The following is a 19,459-nucleotide window of genomic DNA, read 5'->3' on the forward strand; positions in this document are numbered from 1 at the left end:
AAATCCCCCATAACAACTGTAGTAACATCTCTGCGACAGGCCAATTTCAGCTCCTGATTTAACTTACATCCGACATCCAGACTACTGTTTTGGGGCCTGTAGATAACTCCCAAGAGGGTCTTTTTACCCTTAGTATTTCTCAGCTGTATCCACACTGACTCTACATCCCCTGATTCCAGGTCCCCGCGCGCAAGGGACTGTTTATCATTCCTTACCAACAAGGCCACCCCACCCCCTCTGCCCGTCAGTCTGTCCTTACGATAGCACGTGTAGCTTTGAATATTCATTTCCCAGGCCCTGTCCACTTGAAACCACGTCTCAGTTATCCCTACAATATTGTATCTGCCGATTTCCAAAAGAGCGTCGAACTCATCCATCTTATTTCTAATGCTTCATACATTCATGGATAGTATTTTTATTTTGTTACTGCCCTCACCCTTCCCATCAACTCCTATTTCACTCAACCTTACAGCATGATCCCTTTCTGAGTTTTCTGCCTCATTGATACAGTTGTCTTTCTTGACTTCCCTTGTTCTAACTTTCCTTCCAATTTCCTTCTTAAACATCCAGTTTGTCCCCTCCCCGCTACTTAGTTTAAACGTAGCTGTGTTGCAGTAGCAAACCTGCCTGCCAGAATGCTGGTCCCTAACCTATTGGGATGTGGGATGGAGGGAGAGATGGCCCCACAGGGTGGGTGTGGTGTTGTGTGGTTTGGGGCCCCAGTGTAGGATGGCGGTGGGGGCTAGCAGACAGGTTCTCCAGGATAGGGGGTGTGGGACCCCAGGGTGGGTTGTGGGAGAGAGGGTGGGTGAGATGTTCCCCCCCCAGGGTGGGAGTTCTGGGACGCCAGGATCAGAGGGAGAAAGGGTCCCATGGGTGGGTGGTGTGGGGCCCCAGAGTGGGATGTGGAAGGGAGGGGGAGAGAGAGATGGTCCCCAGGGTGGGAGTGGTGTGGGACCCCAGCATCAGAGGGAGAGAGGGTACTGGGGGTGGGAGCTGAGAGAACCCTGGGTGGAATGGGGGGAGGGAAAGAAAGTGTTGGATGCAGAGAGAGGGTCCCCAGGGTGGGATGTAGAGGGGGGAATGAGAGGGTCCCCAGGGTGGGGTGTGGAAGAAATGAGGTAATGCCACTGGATGCACAGTCCAGAACCCTACATCTGCCAGTAGAAATAAGGAACTATGGATTGCTGGGAAATCCATCACATCTGGCAGAATCTGTGGATAGAAAGCAGAGTTAATACTTTAGTTCCTCTGACCTCTCTTCAGTAATTCTAAGTTCAGCAACACAGATGTGGCCAGACCTGCTGAGTTTTTCCAGCAATTTCTGTTAGTATTCTGGGGACATGAGTTTGATGATGGTGAAATTTGAATTTGGTAAAGAGTTGCAATAAAGAATGCAGAAAAGATTTAGAAGGATGTTGTTGGCGTTGGAACATTTGAGCTATATGGATTGACTGAATGAGCTGGGGCTATTTCTCTGGAGTGTCGGAGGCTGAGGTAATCTTATGGGGATTTATAAGATCATTGGTGAGACCTCTTCTGGAATACTGTGTCCAGTTCTGGTGGCCCAGTTATAGGAAGGATATTATCAAGCTGGACAGGGTTCAGAAAAGATTTACCTGGAGGTGGCCGGGTTTGGAAGGTTTAAGTTATAAATATAGGCTGGGACTTTTTTTTTTAAAGAGTGGAGGAGGCTGAGAGGTGACCTGCTGGAAGTTTGTAAAATAATAAGAGGTATAGGTAGAGGTGATAGTTCTCCCTAATATGGGGAATTTCAAGACTCTGGGATACATGTTTAAGGTGAAAGATTTAAAAAAGACGAGGCAAATTTTTTACACAGAGCGTGGTTTGTGTGTGGAATGAACTTCCTGGGGAAGTGGTGGATGCAGGTACAATTACAATATTTAAAAGACATTTGGATAAGTACATGGATAGGAACGGTTTGGAGGGATGTGGGCCTGGAGCAGGCAGATGGGACTAGTTTAGTTTGGGATTATGTTTGGCTTGGGCTGAAGGGTCTGTTTCCGTGCTGTGTGACTATGACGATGACATTGTGAGAGGTGTGGATAAGGTGAATAGCCAAGGTCTTTTTTTTCCCCCAGGTTAGGAGAATACAAAACTCGAGGGCATAGGTTTAAGGTGAGAGGAGAAAGATTTAAAAGGGACCTAAGGGGCAATGTTTTCATGCAGAAGGTGGTGCACGTATGGAATGAGCTACCTCAGGATGTGGTGGAAGCTGGTACAATTAAAACATTTAAAAAGCATCTGGATGGCTCCATGAATAGGAAGCGTTTAGAGGGATATGGGCCAAATGCTGGAATATGAAACTGGATCAATTTAGGATATTGGTTAGCATGGTCAAGTTGGACCGAAGTATCTATTTCTTAGCTCTATAACTGTGTGACTCGTGACAACTACGCGACCACTGTTGATTGCTTAAGAACCTGTTTCGTCCTTTAGTGCAGGCTCCTCTTAGCTTGATGACATAAATTACTTTGAAAGCAATACGAGCCAAAAACAAAAATGGTCATTCTCTGCAGTACTTCAGATAACTTAGGACATGTTATTGATCAAATCGTTTTATAAGTATTACATCTGACAGGGTCCTCCAGCTTCTGTGAGAAGGACCTTGCGTGATCTACTCCCTTTGATTCGGGCTAATGCAAATCGACATTAGAATGATTAGTCATGATGACTGGAAACTGACCTGAATTGCAATAAAGTATACTGTCACTTTATTGCAATTAAAGTAGCCTTGCAGAAACCTGCTGGGGAAGTCGCACACCTTCAGGACACAGCACAGGTTTTTATGAGACCCCTTGATAAGTCAGCTGAAAAGGCAATGTGATTAACAGAAGGGTCAATTGCTTATCAGGGCACCAGGACATCTCATAATATCCTTCAAAGGAACACCAATCTGCTTGACCCTAATCTTGTCCACTAGACCTGACAGCTTGGATATAGTTGATATAAACTTGTATTTATATAGCTCCTTTCTGTCTCAGGAGTTTGGCTGTACAGCACTTTACAATGTCATGAAACTTGTGTTGCAGGAAATATGGCAGTCATTTATCACCAGCAAGATCCCACAAATAATACAGAGGTATTCTGTCTTCCAAACCTTTCTTTGCAAGTTGCTGATCATTCACTTTACAAAGGCAGCAAATAATGGAGTAAATCAGCACTTTGGACATTGACCTGACTTTGAAAGTTCAGTTACATTGTTTTGTGCCATTAGTTTGTGAAGCACTGTTGGCAAGTACTGCACATTTTGTGTTGTCATGTAGGATCCAGTAGGTCCTGTTGCTTTTTTTTCCTAACCCCAGTAAACACCCTGCTCTGGCAGTTGTATGATCTCTGCAGTAACATCAAGTTGTGAGTTGTTAGCACATTTTTGCACAATGTACTGTGGCTGGATCTTGCACACACAGCCCTCTGCCACAACCCCTTCTCCCCCAAGTACACATCAGCATAAAAAGATTATAATCATTTTACTTTTGGAACAGACACTTGGTGTCTGAACATTTGTGGCAAGACTCTTGTGATTCCTTGAATTTTTCTATTTGTCCTTCATTTGATGTGGGAGTTCCTTTTGTTGTTCATCAGTAATTGCCCCTGGGAGAATGGCTTGCCAGGCCATTAATGAGCCCATCATCTTGCTATGGGACTTGAGTCACATGTAGGCCAGACCAGGTGAGGACAGTAGATTTTCTTCCCTAAAGGACAATAGTGAACCAGATGAATTTTTACAGTGATTAATAATAATTTCATGGTCACTATTACTGAGACTAATTTTCAGTTCCAGGTTAAATGAAACGGTGTATGGGAAGAATGTGGGTGAAGTGGATGATCCACAGGGGAGGCTTATGTTAAGATCCTTTGAACTGAAATTTTGCAAAGTGCTGTGTTACCTTTGGCAGGAAACAATGGTTTCTGAATTTCTGTTAAAGTTTCAACATGAGAGAACCTGTGTGGATGTTCTCCTCTAATGTTAAAAATATGCCATAAGAGGTACATGTATTAATGCATAATCCACATCACTACTAGCCTTTAATCTGTATGTTAATAGAATTTCATTTGTGATTGTGTGATGCTGTGATTAAAATAAGAGAACTTTGATTTTAAATGGACACTATCTTTGAATTGTTAGTAAATAATGTTTATATAAGGTACCATTTCAAACTTGCTGCTCTGTATAGTGTTGCCATTACAAGGAGACCTTCAACTCTTTAGGTGAGCCATAGCTCTGTGCTGTAGAGTGGTTTCACTTCACAATTGCATCAAACTGCTAGGAGCAAATTCCCCCGTTACAATGGTGTCTGTGTTTCAAAACGCTTTTATTGGCCATAAACCATTTTAACATGCCCTGATCAGCGTTCCCACTGATATTGTTATCTCCAGTGCATGGGTGATTTGTTGAGGAGTGCGGTCTTTTGAATTTTAGTTTTATGGCCACACATGCATGGTAACTTAAAGGACCCAGCTTGCACGTCCCAAGCAGGGATCTTAAAGATTTTAAGCTTACAGGGAGCAGTAAACCTGAGGTTGGAAGGGTGCTATCTAAATGGAAACTGTATCATTTTAAATATGGACTCTCAGCTCAGCCTGGTACAATGAGGCATGCTGCAGGAGATGGTCTGACTACTACGTCTCTGAATCCTTGACTCTGCATTTACCCATGACAAGTTGAACATCAGCATGGAGTGAAAGTGCTTTGCACAGATAACAAATGTGGAGGTGAATGGTGTAAATTAGTGTATTGTGATTTAAGGTGGTATCGAGGATGTCATTGTTTTGCATACGCAATGTACTTCAGCAAATGTTTTAAAATGCTGTTTTGTTTATATTGTGTACTCTATAAAGAAACTTCTTCAGGAAGAAAAAATAAGAAGGCAGAGTCAGATTGAAGATATCAATACATCAATTAATAAATTAAAAGAGAACGTTACTTCCATCAAAGTGAGTACCAGCCCATCCATTTGCAAGCAATTCTAACAATTTCCCTGCTCCTTATTTCAGTTCTGTCTGAACCTGTAACTTTCTCTTCTTCATCCAGGAAACCACATTCCAGGTGAGGTCTGACATCGATAAGCACTTTGGTGATCTGATTAACTGTATTAAAGAATCTCAGAGTATTGCAACAAACATTATCGACAGTGAGGAGGCTGTCGCCTTGGCCCAAGCTGACAGTATCCAGAGCTGGCTGAACCAGAGGTGCAGTGGGCTGACCAGGAAGACTGATGAGATAGACCGGCTGTTGAAAGCTGACAATATCCAACTCTTGAAGGCAAGCCCAAAATTGAAGCTATTTTCAGATTTGTTTATTTTGCAATGGGTAAGATTAAGGATTAAGAGATCAGGAATGTTGCTTGGGCAGTTTGAACTTCATGTTTAAATTGAGGAATTCCATTGTGCCTTTCCAAACACCTGAAAAATAAACAATTACACATCCTGTTCTGACGAAAAGTCATCAACCTTAAGTCGTAGCTTTGTTTCTCTCCGCACATGCTGCCTGATGTGTTGTGTTTTCAACCATTTGTAGCATTTTTCTGTCCTGGTTCATTTCCAAGTTCAGTCATCTGGGATCAGCTTCCTTCTCAGTGAAGATTTCTTTATGGAGTTGTGCACTTTTCTCTAATAAATTTACTTTAGATGTTTATTAGCTATTGTTTTTATCTCTTATTCATTCAGGCTCAAAATAGTCTTTTGTTCAAGATTTATCAGTAACCATGTCTCATTTCTTTGAGTTAGTGTGTTGTCTTGTCCTGTTTCTAATGGTGTTCATGTCATAAGGATATTTGCCATCTCTTAGCTGTTAGATGGTTCCAGTATCTCTCCTTAATTAACATTATTTTCATACTTTGGTTTGTTGTTGTCATGTCTCTTCCCAAGGCCTTAATTTTAGTTTTTAAACTATTGTTTCCTTTTGTCTGTCCTTAATTAATAACATACATGTGTTGGCTCCATACCTTTAGGTCTATCCTAATTTCTGACTTGCCCTATTAAATCTTTAATGCTCAAGTCCTCCATTAGGCTTTAAGTTTTTCATATTTATGTGTGTTCTACCTAATTGGTTATGCTTATTTTTCAGTCAAACCTATGTTTCTCAGTATTATTGGATGTGGGCTGTCCAGTGGAGCATAAGGCTGTTAGAGGTTTGGTTCCAAACTTTGACTCAAAAAATAATTCTGTTTCTCTGTCCGTAGATGTTGCTAGGCCTGCTGGGTTTTTCCAGGATTTACTGATTTTATTTCAGATCTCCAGCAATTGTAATGTTTTGCTTTAATTTAGTCTAAAAGCCTTGCCCTGTTCACATACAGCAGCTGGAGCCTTGACATGACACATCATGTTTCAAGGCTGCCAGTCATGCTGAGTGCAGTACATTTATATTGAAGTGAGCTGGGTTCTGGCTGCAGCATGTGTTGCTGGACATCTGGATCTGTTTGTTCCATGGGCCAAACCTATATGGAGACTACCTTCCACAGTTATCTAGAAGTCCTTTCTAATTGTAAAGATGCAAATGCTTGGAGATGATGTCCAGGCCATCACGTGCCAAAACTGCTTCTGTTGCCGTTGCAAATGAACCCCTGATCTTTGGTGCCATTCACCATCGACAGAAAGTCCACATTTTATGTAGCTGAGAGAGAGAGGTCCTGATCAGGGAACAAGACATACTACTCACTTAGTGGTGTCACATGATCTATGGAAGCAGCAGAGTTTCACTTGGCAATGAACCAGCAATGTAAAAGGAAGCATTGTGTGGTTTCCTTTGTCTTGATCTTGTGCCCTACATGTTTTATATGAGGGTGAGTCATGCTGAGGAATCACTCTTGTGACGTCTTGCCTTTCAGGAGTTTCAAACTCTAGAAGCAATAGAGATGGATCTGGTCTTGCCTACGTTAGACACAGACATTGATAAGCAGCTCTCCTGTTTGAAGAGCATCGTTCTCGAACTGACTACGAGTATTATGCAGCAACTGCAGGAGGCCCACAAGGAGAAGCTACCTGCAATCAAAGAAAATGGTTTGCATGTTCTTCAGTTTTTCTCCACGGTTAACTCTATTTCTATCTCCACAGATGCTGCCAGACCCCCTGCATTTCGCCAGGACTTTTTGTTTTTATACTAGAACTAGTGGATTCAGTTTTCCTATTTAAGATGTATGAACATTCAATAGGACCTGTTTGTGCTCTGAATTCCATATTCCCGTCTACCCCCAATGACCTTTGATTTGCTTGCCTACTATCATCTTAAAAATATTCAAAGACCCTGCCTCCATCAGAAGTGAGAATAATTTTTTTTTCTCAGGGTCATGGTCTGAGGAACTTTCTTCTCCAAAGTGTGGTGGAGTAAGGCTCATTGAATATTTTTCAGGCAGTAGTGGATAGATTCTTGACTAATGAGAGTCACGGGCTATCTGGGGCAGACAGGACAATGGAGTTGATCAGTCATGATCTTTTTGAATGGTGGAACAGATTCAAGACGCTAACTATCCTATTCCTAATTCAAATGTATGTATATACTTCCTTCTCCAGCAAACTTGAATCCAATTTTATTCCTTTATCCTCTTTCTCTTTCTGAAGAGTCTTGCCTGACATCAGTTAACTCCGCAAAGACTAGGATCTTCCTGGTCTCTATTATTCTATGTATAACAACTGAAATCCTAATTACTTTAAGCTGCCATTTTGAAATTTGTGATACATTCAGAAATGAGGAAAGCAAAAATATAAATGAACAGTTTTGAGCTGTGACGATTTTAATGCTGAAAGTCATATCATTTTATTCCCTTTGGCAAACTGCATTTGTACTGCATAAACCAAGGTCTCATTGTTGGATAGTGTTTAAAAACTGTGCTCTTCTATTTTTCTGTATTTCTGTTTGTGGATTGAAATTGGAAATTTTCTTTTTTTTTAAAAAAACCAAGGATTGTGGTTGCAATTACTGCACTTCTTAAAAATGAGTTTCTGAAGCTGTGTTTACTCTGGTGCTTTGTACAAGTAGTGGGGGAGACTGTAGACAGGCTTGCACCTGGGGCTGTGTACAAGGTAAAAATTAATCTGGGAATAAATAGCCGGTTGGCTCATGGAGTTGTAGATGACAAATGCCATCAGCCTGGCAACAACTATGCAATTAGCTGTACAGCTTGTAGGTGTGAACAGTATCAACAGATGCCTCTCAACCTCTGGAAGAGGAGATGGGTGTGTATTTTTTTTCTCCAGTAGAAAACCTGAAATCTAAAGAAAGCCAGTTATTTTCCCCTCACTAGTTGCTGTAAGTTGTGGCTTTCTTCAAGAACTAAGAAAATATTCAGTTAGTGTACCAATTACCCGTGCCTCCTGCTAAGAGTTGAAAAGGACCTGGAGAAAAGAGATTGAAGAATAACACGTTTGAACAAGTGAATCCTGTGAACTGGAGCCATTGAACTAAATTCCAAATTTCTTCCTTCTACCCATAACACCAATTTTTTTTAGTGTCTGCAAATAAGTGTATAGGAATGCTTTAGAAAGTTAGTGTTTTTAGCTGATTTAGTAGCACATCAACAGTTTATAGTTGCTTATCCGTGACTAGAATCTATTTATTTGTAATAATTGGCAGTCATGATTTGGAGGTGCTGGTATTGGACTGGGGTGGACGAAGTTAAAGATCTCACAACATCAGGATATAGTCCAACAGGTTTATTTGGAAGCACTAGCTTTCAAAGCGCTGCTCCTTCATCACATGATAACCTAGTGTTGTGTGATTTTTAACTTATTGGTAGTTCTTCTTAATTAGAGTCTTGGTCCATGTTTTCTGTCAGCCTGGTCTATCTGCCAGGTAACATGGGAATTTTGCGTACGTTGATTAAAACTTTAGTGATTCCTGTGGGAGTAGTGGAGCTTGATTTCCGCAATGCTGCCCCAGTAGGACATGGCTATAGTCTAATGATCGTTTTGCATACTTTGGAATAGGTTTCCTTTCATTCTCCTTATTTAATGCTAATTTATTGCATAAAACATTGTAGTTTGTATACCACCTTGAATTTCTTTTCAATGATCATTATAAAATGTTAAGTTTTCAGAGTTTTTTGATCTTAGTGTATTATTTCTAGCTAATTCATAGCAATTGCAAAATCCTGTCCTTTGCTTTTGTATTTCCAAGACAGATGTTTTGCTGTTCGGCCTCGAGATAGTTTTCATGTTATTGAACAAAATGTTTTTTTTTCTGCTGTATTTCAGGTCCCTGGGCTAATAGTCAACCTCCCAAATTAAATCAATCGTGCAGTTCAACAGCTGGAGCATCTCCCCAAAAGAGTAAGTTTGCTTCGGATTAACAGTGATGTGGAGGTGCTGGGTGGACAAGGTCAAAAATCACATGATGCCAGGTTATAGTGCGATACAGGCAATGTATTTTAGGCATGAGTTCTTGTTTGGAGTCTGTCATTTATTTCTAAAGTAGGAGTTTATAAAATGCTACATTGACTGTGTACAAATTGAGTGCTTTTTGAACAAAATAGAATTTATCTGCAAATACAAACCTACAAATACAGATTTACAGATGAGTTGTATGTATCAAGGTTCACAAATACAGGTTTTACTGGAATATCAAGAATTTTAAATAGCTATAGGAGGATGTTTCTCCTTGTGGATGAGTGTAGGACTGGGAGCACAGTTTAAAAAGGATGTAATCTGGGTTTGGAAGCTGCTTGCACATTGACAGCAAGCAGGAGGTGAAGCTTTAATTGATGAGAATCTTGAGCCAACTGTTAAAAGAATTTGAGTAGAAAGTTTTTGCCAGTTATCCTGCTTGTAATATTCAGTGGAAAAGGAAAGGCTTGTCATACTTGTGTGTTGAATAGTGGTAGCTTCATATATAACTTGTTTGCTGTTTCAGTTGATTTCCAGTCTGTATCGTCCGCTAGTCTTGGTGGCACTCCTCAACCTTTAGTAGCACCTGTCCCTCGAGGTTTTTGGTCAATTCCAGCTGCTCCAGTAACTGGTAAGGGATATATACAATAATTGGATATTTGATGAACATTACCACAGTAGGTTCCCACTTGATGTTGACTCAGTTAATGTTGCTTCACTGTAATGTCAGTCACCAAATTGTCGTAATGTCATTTAATACTGAGTTCACGTTCTCTGACCTATCCAATCCACTGGGAATGTGGCATCTTCTCTCTGCTGTTGGGCTTAGTGCATCACCACTGAGGACCTCCTTTGTTGCTCTTCTACCTGTCACCTCTACTCTCAAATGATGCTATTGTCCAAGTGCTCAGAGTCCACTTTCACTATTTGAGACTTGGTTAGCCTGCAGCTCTTCTGTTCTGTGTGTGTGTGTTCTCTCTCCTGCCACATAGCACTTGGTCACTCTAAAAACCAGTCAGTGTAATTTTCTAGATTTTATTTGTATTTATTCAGTATTTCTTTCTTTATTATAAATTGATTTTAATGGTTGTTTGATTTAGGAATTAATCCATTAAGGAATATACAATATTTCACTTACAAAATTTCAGGAATTTATTTTTGACAAAAGAAAAGTCTGAAAGACTGACTACAGTTTGGTCTTCGTTGTTATGGGAGAATCAGGTTCACTTAACATTGTTTCATTTAAAACTTCCATTTTCAAAAATGCAATTACAAGATTAAGTACAGACTTACTATAATGATTTATGAGTGGATCATTACACTGCTTTGTGTTACTGATTTTAAAATCTGCCATTTTTTAAAAATTGAGGTATGTGAAGATGGTTTATGTCCGTAATCTAGATTGAAGTGGTCTCGTGTAGGCAATTTATCCTTAAGTGTGCTCTCACCTGGCTGAATGATCTCTGGTCCAGTAATTCTAGTTAACTTCTCAATGTATACATCATCCATTTGAGCAAAGTAAACAGAAATTCTGCCAAATTGAGTGTGTTAAAAAAGGATAATACTATGGATACCAGAAATCTGAAATAAAAGCAGTAAGTTCTGGAAAAACATAGCAGGTCTGGCTGCATTTGGAGATAGAAACAGAGTTATTTTTTCGAGTCAAATATGACTCCTCTTTAAATTTTATTGGGCTTGATATTATTTGCTGGGCGATGTTAATCCAGAGATCTAAATAACGTTCTGGTTAGTTGGTTTGAATCCTGTCACGGCAGATGATGGAATTTGAATTTAATTAAAAACCTAGAATTTAAAGTCTAATGAAGACCATGAAACCATTGTTAGTTGTCAGAAAAAAAAATCCATCTGGTTCACTAATGTCCTTTTGGGAAGGAAATTGCTATCCTTACCTAGTCTGGTCTACATGTGACTCCAGACCCACAGCAACGTGGTTGACTCTCAACTGCCCTCTGGGCAATTAGGGATGGGTAATAAATGCCGGCCTAGCCAGCAATGCCCTCAACTGTGAATAGATTTTTAAAAATGTTAACTGTTTCTCTTTGCACAGATGTTCCAAGATTTTGTTACTTCACATTTTGAGTTTAGTTCAGGTTTCCAGCATCTATTGTATCGTCCACTTGAGTCACCACTGTGTCTTTAATTTAAAAATAAATTGTTATCTTAATTTTAAACCATTAACTTTATACTTGCTTTCTAGAATTAAGCCATATTTCATAATATTGTGACCCACTTGTGTGTACACTTGGCTGGTGCTTCAAATTGAATAAGGAGGAATCTGGATCAGTGTCAACCTTTGTAGAATCAAAAGGAATATGTAACCAACAAAGCACATTAATCCTCAGCCAGTCTTTTCTGCTTTGGATTCATGTCTCATGACAGATATTCAAATTTTAATCACAAGGTTATGATGTAAACTTGTATTTGTTCAGTTATATTAGACAGTAAAATGTAATTCCATTTAGCTCAATGCTAGTAATTATACTAGCATTTAGTCTAATTACTAGAAAGATACTGTGTCCTGATTCACTCTGGTATCAACATATGTTATCACTTTCTAATAATCGTGTTTGTAATGGAATCTATTTGGGTTCCAAATCTAAATAACCTTCTGGTTATCATTTAATATGTACTGCCTGAGTGGTGGCGCTGCAGTTTCATGTTGCCTACCTTCCACCTTCCAGTCCTGTTGAATTTCATTTCAATCCACTTTGCAATTCACTGTACATTTTGTCGCAGTATGTAAAAACAATGACTGGATCATTGGCTTTCAATTTTATCAGCATGAACTAGTTCAGTCTACATTCTTTTGCATGAAAGTCTCACTTAATTTTCACTTCTTATTTGCAACGTTGCAAATGAGCATTTAAAGAAAATATTACTTTTTTTTGATGAGGTCAGAGATGTTAGATGCAGTAATTAACTTTTATCCCATCATTTAAAAACACTCATACTCCTGAAAGCCCCATCCCTAATTTATTCTGGTGTATTTAGTGAGGAATTCATAGGTGCATATGCTGATTCTGCAGGTGTCTGTTTCAATACTGAGTTTATTAAAGAGAATTGCAGCAACTCACCGTGTGAATGAGTGAAGTACATCTGACAACAGGTTCCAGATTTGCACACTTTCATCTCCAATGTGTGTTTGTGAGAACTTGGTGCCAGATTTGTCTCATCATCAGAGTGAGTGCTGTTGGCCTCAAGTTAAGTATGAATTCCATCCATTTATACAGGTATAAGTATCCCATGCACCTATTAGATTTTAAACTTTGTTTCATGACTTTTTAAAAAATTGAACTTTTTTTTTGATTTTTGAGGAGAATTTTTCTTTTACTTTTTCAGCTGATTTCCAGCCTGTGTCAAATCCTACTCCGCATGTCACCCATCAGCAACCTATAATCCCATCCCCAGGCCTCTGGGCGATGGTAACTCCTCAGATAAATGGTAAGTAGCTCTGCAGTTATTAATATTAGCCGTTTATGTGCATGTAATTCAGCATCCAGATTACAGTAAAAATGGGAGGAGAGTGGGTTGCGCTCTCAGCAGAATATGAGCCTTTCACCACTGGGTACTGGGTCCAAATCCATCCTAGCTTGATGAACAGAGAGGCTTATTCAGTCCCAAAAATCTACGTGAAGGTGTCTCAACCTTTTCGACTCAGTCCCTAGTGGGCATGAGCTCAAAGCTTCCATTTTGGCTCTAAATTGGCAGTCTGACTGAGACAGATGGTTTGATGGCCGGTGTGAGAAATGGAAAATCTCAAACTGGTCTTTGAGCAGCATCTTGATGAGCATAAGATGTCCTGTAATGTGAAAGCAGCAATGATAGAGAAACACTGAATGGCTAACACCAAATGGCTTTCTTTATATCAAATGCTTAAAAACCAAATAAAACATTCTTCTTTGCACTCTAGTTTGTTTCTCTGCCTTCTTTTGTGGATTGTCTGCATGATAGCACTGCAGAGATATGATTTCTGTTGAAGTATTGATGAGAAGTATTCGGTATGACAGAAAATCTATTGTCTTCACATTTGGGTATACTTTTTGATGTGTTTGACATTTATGTGTTGTCAATAACCGAATATAGTGAATGCATTGTGTTCTTCAAATGAAATATAATAAAGTTAAACACTGTCTTAACATCCTCCACAAAACAGTAGAAGTGTGATTTTGAGTGCCACTCTGCTTAAAATATGTGGAAATTTATATCTTGTCCAGGAGCTGGTGTAATAATAAGATCTCATTCTTTGGTCTTTTGAAAGTGGGGAGAGGAAGTTATGTGAAAGAGCAGTAGCGGTTTTTGAAGGAGTTTAGCGCAAATAGCAGAAAAATCACGCAAAGTTCATCAAATCCAGTATGTCAGCATTCACTCTGATTTACACATGCTTCAAGCGGAATGTGAGCAACAGTCTTTGAGAAAGAAATATCGAGGCAGGGTTTTCAAGCTGTTGAGCTATCTCTGCACCTATTTTTAATTAAATATACATAAATTTTCTAAATCAATGCATATTAAATGTTTTTCACAAATGTTATTGATAGAAAATATTTTAAAATATCAAAAAGTGACATTCGTGTTAATTTTTTTTGTCTTTTAGCTGCTTTCCAATCTTTGCCGAATGATGCTCACAGGGTCATGTCTTGGCCTCCACCGACCTCCACGACCAATAATCATAGTCTTAGGGGATTCCCGGACAATCAGCAAAGGGGTAAGGATGGAAACATTCTGTTGAAGAGTGTAATACAAGCATTCAAGAAGAAAGTCTTGCATTTACCTAACTCTCTTCTCAACCTCAGGATGTAACAAAGTGCTTTACATCCAAGGGAATGCATCTCGAGCATTGCTATTGATATTTCAGAAACATAACTAGTTTGTGCAGAGCAAGATCTGCCAAACAACCCTGAAATAATGACCAATTCATTGACTTTATTTTGTGATGCTGGTTGAAGGTTATATATAGAGCAGGGCATTTATTGGTGAGGGCTGAAGGGAAGAGGACAGAGTCCCCACCCTTTTCCAAAAGAGTGCCTTGAAATCTATTCTGTTGCCCAGCGAGGGCAGGAGAATCAGAAGAGTTTTTGTTTGAAACATCGATGTTTTTTTTTCTTAGATTTAGATTTATATTAGATTTAGATTAGATTAGATTACAGTGTGGAAACAGGCCCTTCGGCCCAACAAGTCCACACTGACCCGCCAAAGCGAAACCCACCCATACCCCTACATTTACCCCTTACCTAACACTACAGGCAATTTAGTATGGCCAATTCACCTGACCCTGCACATCTTTGGATGGTGGGAGGAAACCGGAGCACCCGGAGGAAACCCACGCAGACACGGGGAGAACGTGCAAACTCCACACAGTCAGTCGCCTGAAGCGGGAATTGAACCCGGGTCTCTGGCGCTGTGAGGCAGCAGTGCTAACCACTGTGCCTCCTTGCCGCCCACGGTATTTTATTTCCTGCTCCTTGGATGTTGCCTGACCTGCTGTGCTTTTCCAGCACCACACTCTCAGCTGTTTCAATCCTAAGCTTTGGGATTTCCTCCCCAGCGATGAGAAGTTAATAAGATTGGAAGAAAAAGGAGCAGTAGTAAGCCACTCAACCCTTTCCACCTGATCTGCTATTCAGTACAATCCTGACTGATCTCATTGTGGCCTTAAACCCACTATCCTAACATTCTCATAACCTTTCATTCCCTGGTTGATCAATAACCTGTCTAAATCAGTCTTAAATGCATGTATTGACTCATACTCGCACTCACATCTGGGAGTGACAATCTCAATGACTTATGATTCTCTGAAAGTAGAAATTCCTCCCTATCTCGATATTAAATGAAAAACGCCTTGGTTTAAACTACGTCCTTTAGTTCATACGAGGAAGCATTCTGTCAGTACTTATTCTATCAAGTTCCTTCAGAATCTCATATGTTTCAATATGACAAGGGAGCATTTAATAGAGGAGTTCAAAATCATGCAGGAAGTTGCTTGATTAAGTGAAGGAGAATCAACTTTGAATAGCAAAAGGGTCAGTAACCAGACAATACAATTTAAAGTAATTGGCCAAAAAAACGCAATTGAGAGATATTTTCATGCATGGGGTTGCTATAGTCTGGAATGCACTCCTTGAATGATGATGGGTGCAGACCGAAAAATTGGATTAATTATTAGGAAAGGATTTGCAGAGCAACGGGAAATGAGCAGGGAAATAGGACTAGTTTGAATTGTTTTTTCAAAAAGTGAGTGCAAGCAGGATGGGCTGAATGGTGCTGTTTAAATTAGTAATTCTGTGCCAAATGGTTGGTTACTTACACTCACTCTCTCTCTCTCTTCCTTTTAAACTCATTCCTTAATACATACTTGTGTTTTCAAGCTTTGGTAACCTGTTTTAAGATTATGTCAATTAGGGATTAGACCACACCATTCAAAACATTCTTGAGCAGGCAACCCAGACCATAACTTTGCAATTTGATTTGGTAAGTGTACAGTAAAAGTTACCTGGAGTAACTTAGCGAGGTTGACTACCAGGTTATAAAGCAGACAAAATTTTATTTACAAAATTACACAATGAAACACACAGAACCGAATAAAGAACCTCTATAGAGCTCAGTCTATCCAAGCTAGACTTAATTATGCTGTTCTGAATATACACAACAATCCCAGTAAACAAACCCCCTTTAAACACAGTAAAAATGAAACCAAGGCTTACAGGTCGAAGTTAGAAGGGCAGAAGGAGAGAGAGTTTAGCAGCCTGTTTCCACACAGGTCCACAGCTGAACTCCCTAACTAGTTCTGAACTGAGCTGCTCAGCTGAAGAGCTGGCCAAGCCCCCTTGACTTTTACAGGTGACTTGTAAAAACATAAAAGTTTCGGCAAAAAGTCTAATCTGTTTATGTATGAACAAAAAGGCCTGTCAATACCCTTTTGTCTCTGGAACAAACCGTCATTTCAGAGCCTGGCCTGTTTGATTCCTCTGAAAAACACCCAAGTGCACAGTATCGTTGAGAAAAAGACCAGCTTTGTGACACCTCAGATTGATGTGAATTCTTTTCTGATTATACTCCTGTGAAGTGCCCTACTTTACTATGTTTACAAATGCTGTTTTGAAAGTAACAGTTGTGCGTGTGTTTCATCCATCTCACCTCGAAGCAGTGCTAACTTTTCAAAACATCCTGAAGATCCATGAGAAGAAAAATTTTCCAATCTTTGAACTCCTCTGTATCGCAACTTCTTATCCCTAAAAATATAATCCTTGTATTTTAGGTATGGTACTGAGTGGCCAGTACAGTATTACTCCATGCAGAACTCCTCTTGTTTTCCCGGCATTGCCTCAACCAACTCGGGTTAGACGCCAGGTATAAGCAACCTCTTTGTAATAACCTTTGTTTCTCAGCATTTCGATTAGTTTTCATTTGTTTCCTTCCATTTCATTTGGTTCAATGAAATACTTCATGTAGCACTCTACATTCAAGGACAATTCATAGTGTTTAATACTTGCATATGTGACTGATGCTGCGATGTAACTTTACTTAAGATGAATCTTGAATATTGCTGCAAGCAGATGCTGAAGCTTTTGTCTTGTACATGTCAGGACAAATTCAAAATCACAAGAATTTATACGGCTGGAGAAAAGTGTGCTGATTAGTTAGCAGCTTAAGGCATTTTCATGGAAAAAGCAGTGGGAAACTGTAAGCTCCCCATTCTGCTGGGTAATTTTGAAAAGGCATTCCTTTTGATTACAAAAAATGACTGCCTTGTGTATGAATGTTAGTAATTTAGTTCCATGTTGTTTGCTTGATTGAGTATCTTAAATTGGTCATTGGTTAGCACGCTCAGAATTATCCAACAAGTGTTGCCCAATCACAGAATTACATCCAAAAGTAGGCATTTTACTTTATACCGATCCACAACCTACAATTTTTAAGACCAGGCAATTGACTTGAGTGCATGGGCAATATGACAGCATTTAAAAGGGCACCATTTTTTTTTTGTTTTCTCAATGACTGGTCAGTGTCCTGTGGCTTTGCATGAGGCATGATTAGATGGAGTCTGAAGAGTTGTTGGATAGGCGATTAGTGAGCCAAATCCACAGATGTATTTTAATCACTGATTTTGATACTTCATTTTGTTATTTTTATATGATAAATTCATACTTTTTTATATTTAAAATATAAATAATATAGAAATTTGCGAAGCAGAGTTGGTTGAAGTACATAGTGAATCAGGACAGTTTGAGATGTTCCAGCACCACACAGGGATAAGCGTATTGTTCACGAGGCCTGTTTATGGGAAATGCGCACAAGGATGGAGAGTGGTAAGCGCAGACATTGAGGGGTGACAATATGACAACCAGAAGTAGGACATTTTAGATAGCAAGTGTACATAGACAGAAGAATTTGAATATCCAGTGTAGGAGATCCTCAGTTAGCTTTACCACATTCAGCTCAAAGTGCATGTGCATATCATTGGAAATGAAAGGTCTGCAGATATTTTTGAAGAAGGTGAAGCCCCTGAAAAATGGGTGGAGAAAGGGTGCTTGGGTTGCATTGAGCGATACATTGTTCCATTTGTCCTGTATTTTCAAAGTTGTTTGCACAGCTTGACAGAAGGTGCCATTGGTTTGGAGAACCCAGAGAAAAATGCACTGCCAACTTTATAAAGGGAATTGTGCAGTATGGCGTATGTGCGGTTGGCCAGTTGCATGACCTGATTAATGTTCCATGAATTCTCTTACTGATTTTTTTTAATTGCAGCAATCTAGTACATGTGTTAAGGAGCAGGAACCTCTAACAGCTGCAATGCTTTCGGCACTTCCATTCAAGGAACAGAAGCAGCTGTTGGGTAAGTGAAATTTACTCAATCCAGAATATGTTATCTTTCGGTGAAAATGAAGAAGTTGAATAGAAGCTGTCCATGATATTGACTTATCACAGGATAAACCCAAACTATGTAATCCCAGCCATTTTACAATCTACATGGTTTACGTCCCCTTGTGCTACAACAATATCTGGCATTTATGAAGTATTTTTAATGTATTAGAACCTCTCAATTGCAATATCAAACAAAATTTGACACCAAGCATATAAAAGTAGGTAGCATGAAGCTCAGTTAAAGAGGTAGGTTTTAAGATGATCTTAAATGAGGAAAGAGAGGTAGAGAGGCAGGGATACGGGGAAACACTACACTGTATGCCTTCCTCACTGCAGACTCCATAATATCTACCTGACCTTACTATCCTATATTCTCTTTCCCCTTTTCTGCTTTCATTTTACAATTTATCCAAAACATTCTTGATCGATTAACATAAATATTGGGAATTTATCAGGTGATATTATCTAACTAACACTGGTCCATGGAGAAAAACCCAACACTTCCCCTTTGTGGATTTGAAAACATATGGCATTAAAGTTATGTTTATCCATTCAACAGCAGCAATTTAAATTTATTCAGTACTTTTAACACACTGAAATGTCCCAAAGCACTTGCCAGACATTATAAAATCACACAAGGAAATATTTTCTGGTGTGTTGGAGACTGAGGGGTGACCTTATAAAGGTTTATAAAATCAAGAGGGATATGGATAGGATGAATAGATGAGGTCTTTTTCCTAGGATAGGGGACTCCAAAACTAGAGGGTGTAGGTTAAGATGAGAGGGGAAAGATTTAAAAGGGACCTGAGGGGTAACTTTCTCATACAGAGTTTGGTGTGTGTATGCAACAAGCTGCCAGAGGAACTGGTGGAGTCTGGTACAATCACAACATTTAAATGGCGTCGGAATAGAATAAAATGGCCTTTACTGTCACTCGAATGAGTGCAGTGAAAAGTTTGTGAAGCTGTTGCTTTGACGCCATCTTAGGAACTAAGTACCTAAGTGTTTTTTACAGAATTGAAAGAGTGGAAAAAGATGTTTAGCATAGGAATATAAAGTTTTAAAAAGTGCTCAACTTACTCAGTCCAGAATAAGAATAAAAACATCTTTAAAAAGCACTGAAATTATTGTCCTTTTCGCTGAGCCTGTGCCCACCTGGCTTCAGGACACGAGGCCTCATTGCTTCCACGACTCTCCTCCTTCCAGGCTTCGGCTCAGGACTCCCCTCCGGGACCTG

The 19,459-nt window shown here is 39.6% G+C and overlaps 1 protein-coding gene across 1 annotated transcript in view; it reads left to right on the forward strand.

The window, feature by feature from the left end:
- Window positions 1–19,459, forward strand: part of LOC122562044 (E3 ubiquitin/ISG15 ligase TRIM25-like) — a 31,879-nt gene that overhangs the window by 5,808 nt on the left and 6,612 nt on the right. Inside the window, exons 2-10 of the mRNA XM_043714494.1 lie at window positions 4,864–4,959; window positions 5,057–5,287; window positions 6,852–7,023; window positions 9,214–9,288; window positions 9,869–9,973; window positions 12,703–12,804; window positions 13,955–14,065; window positions 16,616–16,707; window positions 18,106–18,193. Coding sequence (XP_043570429.1) covers window positions 4,864–4,959; window positions 5,057–5,287; window positions 6,852–7,023; window positions 9,214–9,288; window positions 9,869–9,973; window positions 12,703–12,804; window positions 13,955–14,065; window positions 16,616–16,707; window positions 18,106–18,193 — 1,072 coding nt within the window. The remainder of the gene's footprint in view (window positions 1–4,863; window positions 4,960–5,056; window positions 5,288–6,851; window positions 7,024–9,213; window positions 9,289–9,868; window positions 9,974–12,702; window positions 12,805–13,954; window positions 14,066–16,615; window positions 16,708–18,105; window positions 18,194–19,459) is intronic.

The sequence above is a fragment of the Chiloscyllium plagiosum genome, chromosome 24, assembly GCF_004010195.1.
Source record: "Chiloscyllium plagiosum isolate BGI_BamShark_2017 chromosome 24, ASM401019v2, whole genome shotgun sequence".
NCBI lineage: Eukaryota > Metazoa > Chordata > Chondrichthyes > Orectolobiformes > Hemiscylliidae > Chiloscyllium > Chiloscyllium plagiosum.